Source organism: Henckelia pumila, unplaced genomic scaffold, assembly GCF_033568475.1.
Source record: "Henckelia pumila isolate YLH828 unplaced genomic scaffold, ASM3356847v2 CTG_461:::fragment_3, whole genome shotgun sequence".
Classification (NCBI taxonomy): Eukaryota; Viridiplantae; Streptophyta; class Magnoliopsida; order Lamiales; family Gesneriaceae; genus Henckelia; species Henckelia pumila.
The window spans coordinates 10,987,872-10,990,318 of NW_027331831.1; the positions used below are offsets into that span (position 1 = coordinate 10,987,872).

General features: G+C 45.5%; 1 protein-coding gene across 1 annotated transcript; it reads left to right on the forward strand.

Moving 5' to 3' along the window:
* Positions 1-305: 305 nt before the first annotated feature.
* On the forward strand, positions 306-1,722 carry LOC140871987 (uncharacterized). Its single transcript, XM_073274730.1, has 3 exons — positions 306-456; positions 677-816; positions 1,000-1,722. The coding sequence occupies exons 1-3, from the start codon at positions 306-308 to the stop codon at positions 1,720-1,722; spliced, it is 1,014 nt and encodes a 337-aa protein (XP_073130831.1).
* The last annotated feature ends 725 nt before the right edge of the window (positions 1,723-2,447 follow it).

Genomic DNA, 2,447 nt, shown 5'->3' on the forward strand with positions numbered 1-2,447 from the left:
TTAGCAGATTTCTTAGCAGAGACAGTTCAATTAGAACAAGACGAACTTTGGAAAATTTTTGTAGACGGGTCATCATGTCAATCAGGGAGCGGAGCTGGAGTCGTGATTATTTCACCTTGGGGTGAAGAAACAAATATCTCAATTAGATTGGACTTCAGAGCTTCTAACAACGAAGCAGAATATGAGGAATTATTACTTGGACTCAAGGTAGCACAGAATCTGGGTATTTCTCGGGTACTCTATATTCCGATTCCCAATTAGCTATTCAGCAGAGCAACGAAAAGTTTGAGATCAAAGATGATAAGATGAGGAAATATGCCAAGGCATTAGACAAAGCCAAGGAAGGATTCACCGAACTGAACTTGGAGCTCATCCCCCGAGCTGAGAACATCAAGGCCGACCATTTGGCTCGCTTAGCCAGTGCCTTGAGTGACCGACCTGACCCCATTGTTGCAGGTCGGGCGCTCGTATCTCAGCTGGAAACTCTTGATGATATGCTAACTCAAGTTCCAAAAGGGGATTGGAGATATGATCTACACAAATATCTAACCGCGAAAGAATTACCAATTGATAATAAAAAAATCTAAGGAGATAAAACAAAGGGCACTTCGTTTCGTCATGATAGATCAAATTCTGTTCAAAAGATCCTTCTCTTAACCTTTGTTAAAGTGTTTAGGTCCCGACGAAGCAAATTATGTATTACGGGAAATTCATGAAGGGTCTTGCGGAAGTCATCTAGGTAATCTTGCCCTGGCTCGGAAAGCCCTTCTTGCTGGTTTCTTTTGGCCTACTATGCGGAAGGACTATTCAGATCTGGTTCATTCGTGTTATAATTTCCAGAGACATGCTAACTTACAGTGGAGACCCGCAGAATATATGAAGGCAGTAGTGGCTGCTTGTCCTTTTGATCAGTGGGGGATGGATATTGTAGGGTCATTCCCTGTTAGCATGGGGCAAATGAAGTTTTTGTTGGTCGCAGTCGATTACTTTTCCAAATAGGTGGAAGCTGAACCCCTAGCAAAAATTACAGAGAATGAAGTGCTCAATTTTCTATGGAAAAATATAGTGTGCCACTTTGGGATCCCTCGCAGGTTAGCATCAGACAATGGAAGACAGTTATGTGGATCCAAAGTCCGAGCATGGTGTCAAGAAATGAAGATCGAACAAGTTTTCACCTCTGTAGCATACCCGCAAGGGAATGGACAGGTCGAAGTTAACAACAGAACGATAGTCCAGGCTCTTAAGACACGACTGGATGCAGCCAAGGGCAAGTGGGCGGATGAACTCCCTTCCGTATTGTGGTCTTACCGAACTACAACTCGATCCGGTACGGGTGAAACTCCTTTCAGTATGGTGTATGGGACTCAAGCTGTTCTCCCAGCAGAAATTGGACAAGAGAGTGCTAGGATAATGGCATATGGGGCAAACAATCAAGAACTGCGAGCAATGGATTTGGACTTACTTGAAGAGCACAGGTCCCGAGCTGCAATTAGGCTCGCAGCCTATCGCAAGCGAATGACCCAGGCCTACAATAAAAGAGTATACCCTAAGATTTTCCAAGAGGGAGACCTGGTTATGCAAAAGATACAACATTCAGGGGAAAGAGGAAAGCAAGAGGCCAAGTATGAAGGCCCATTCAAAGTGATAGGAAAAGATGGAATAGCTGCATACTACTTAGAAGATGCCCAAGGAAAAAAGGGTAAAAGGCCATGGAATGCTTAGCACTTGAAAAAATACTATCCCTAGTAGCTCAGCTTGGGTCTCGTCGTATTATTTATATCTTACTAAGCTGGTTCTTAACCAGCCAAGTCTTTTTGCGTTACAGTCAGTCCTGTTTTGTTTACATCAGGGTAAGTTCTGTTTTAGCGTAAATTTTGTTTTTGAATGTTGCAAGAGTCAGTTCTGTTTTATGGAACACCCTGTGATTTTTGGTAACATCCTTTACTCAAAGCCCAGGCAGGTCTAGCACTCAAGGACCACATCAGTGGAACTCAAAGCCCAGGCAGGTCTGGCACTCAAGGACCACATCAGTGGAACTCAAAGCCCAGGCAGGTCTGGCGCACAAAGTCCACCTCAGTGGAACTCAAAGCCCAGGCAGGTCTGGCACTCAAGGACCACATCAATGGAACTCAAAGCACAGGCAAGTCTGGCACTCAAGGACCACATCAGTGGAACTCAAAGCCCGGGAAGGTCTGGCTCACAAAGTCCACCTCAGTGGCCCACATCAGTGGAACTCAAAGCACAGGCAGGTCTGGCACTCAACTCTCAAGGAGCACATCAGAGAAACTCAAAGCCCAGGCAGGTCTGGCACTCAAAGTCCACCTCAGTGGCCCACATCAGTGAAACTCAAAGCCCAGGCAGGTCTGGCACTCAAAGTCCACCTCAGTGGCCCACATCAGTGGAATTCAAAGCCCAGGAAGGTCTGACACTCAAAGTCTACCTCAGTG

Bases quoted from the DNA above. Each gene is read 5' to 3' on its own strand.
- LOC140871987 (XM_073274730.1), top strand. From the start codon at position 306: ATGAGGAAATATGCCAAGGCATTAGACAAAGCCAAGGAAGGATTCACC. The intron at 457-676 runs GTCGGGCGCTCG...TAAAGTGTTTAG, and splicing joins ACCTGACCCCATTGTTGCAG to GTCCCGACGAAGCAAATTAT. The intron at 817-999 runs GTTCATTCGTGT...TTTTCCAAATAG, and splicing joins GGAAGGACTATTCAGATCTG to GTGGAAGCTGAACCCCTAGC.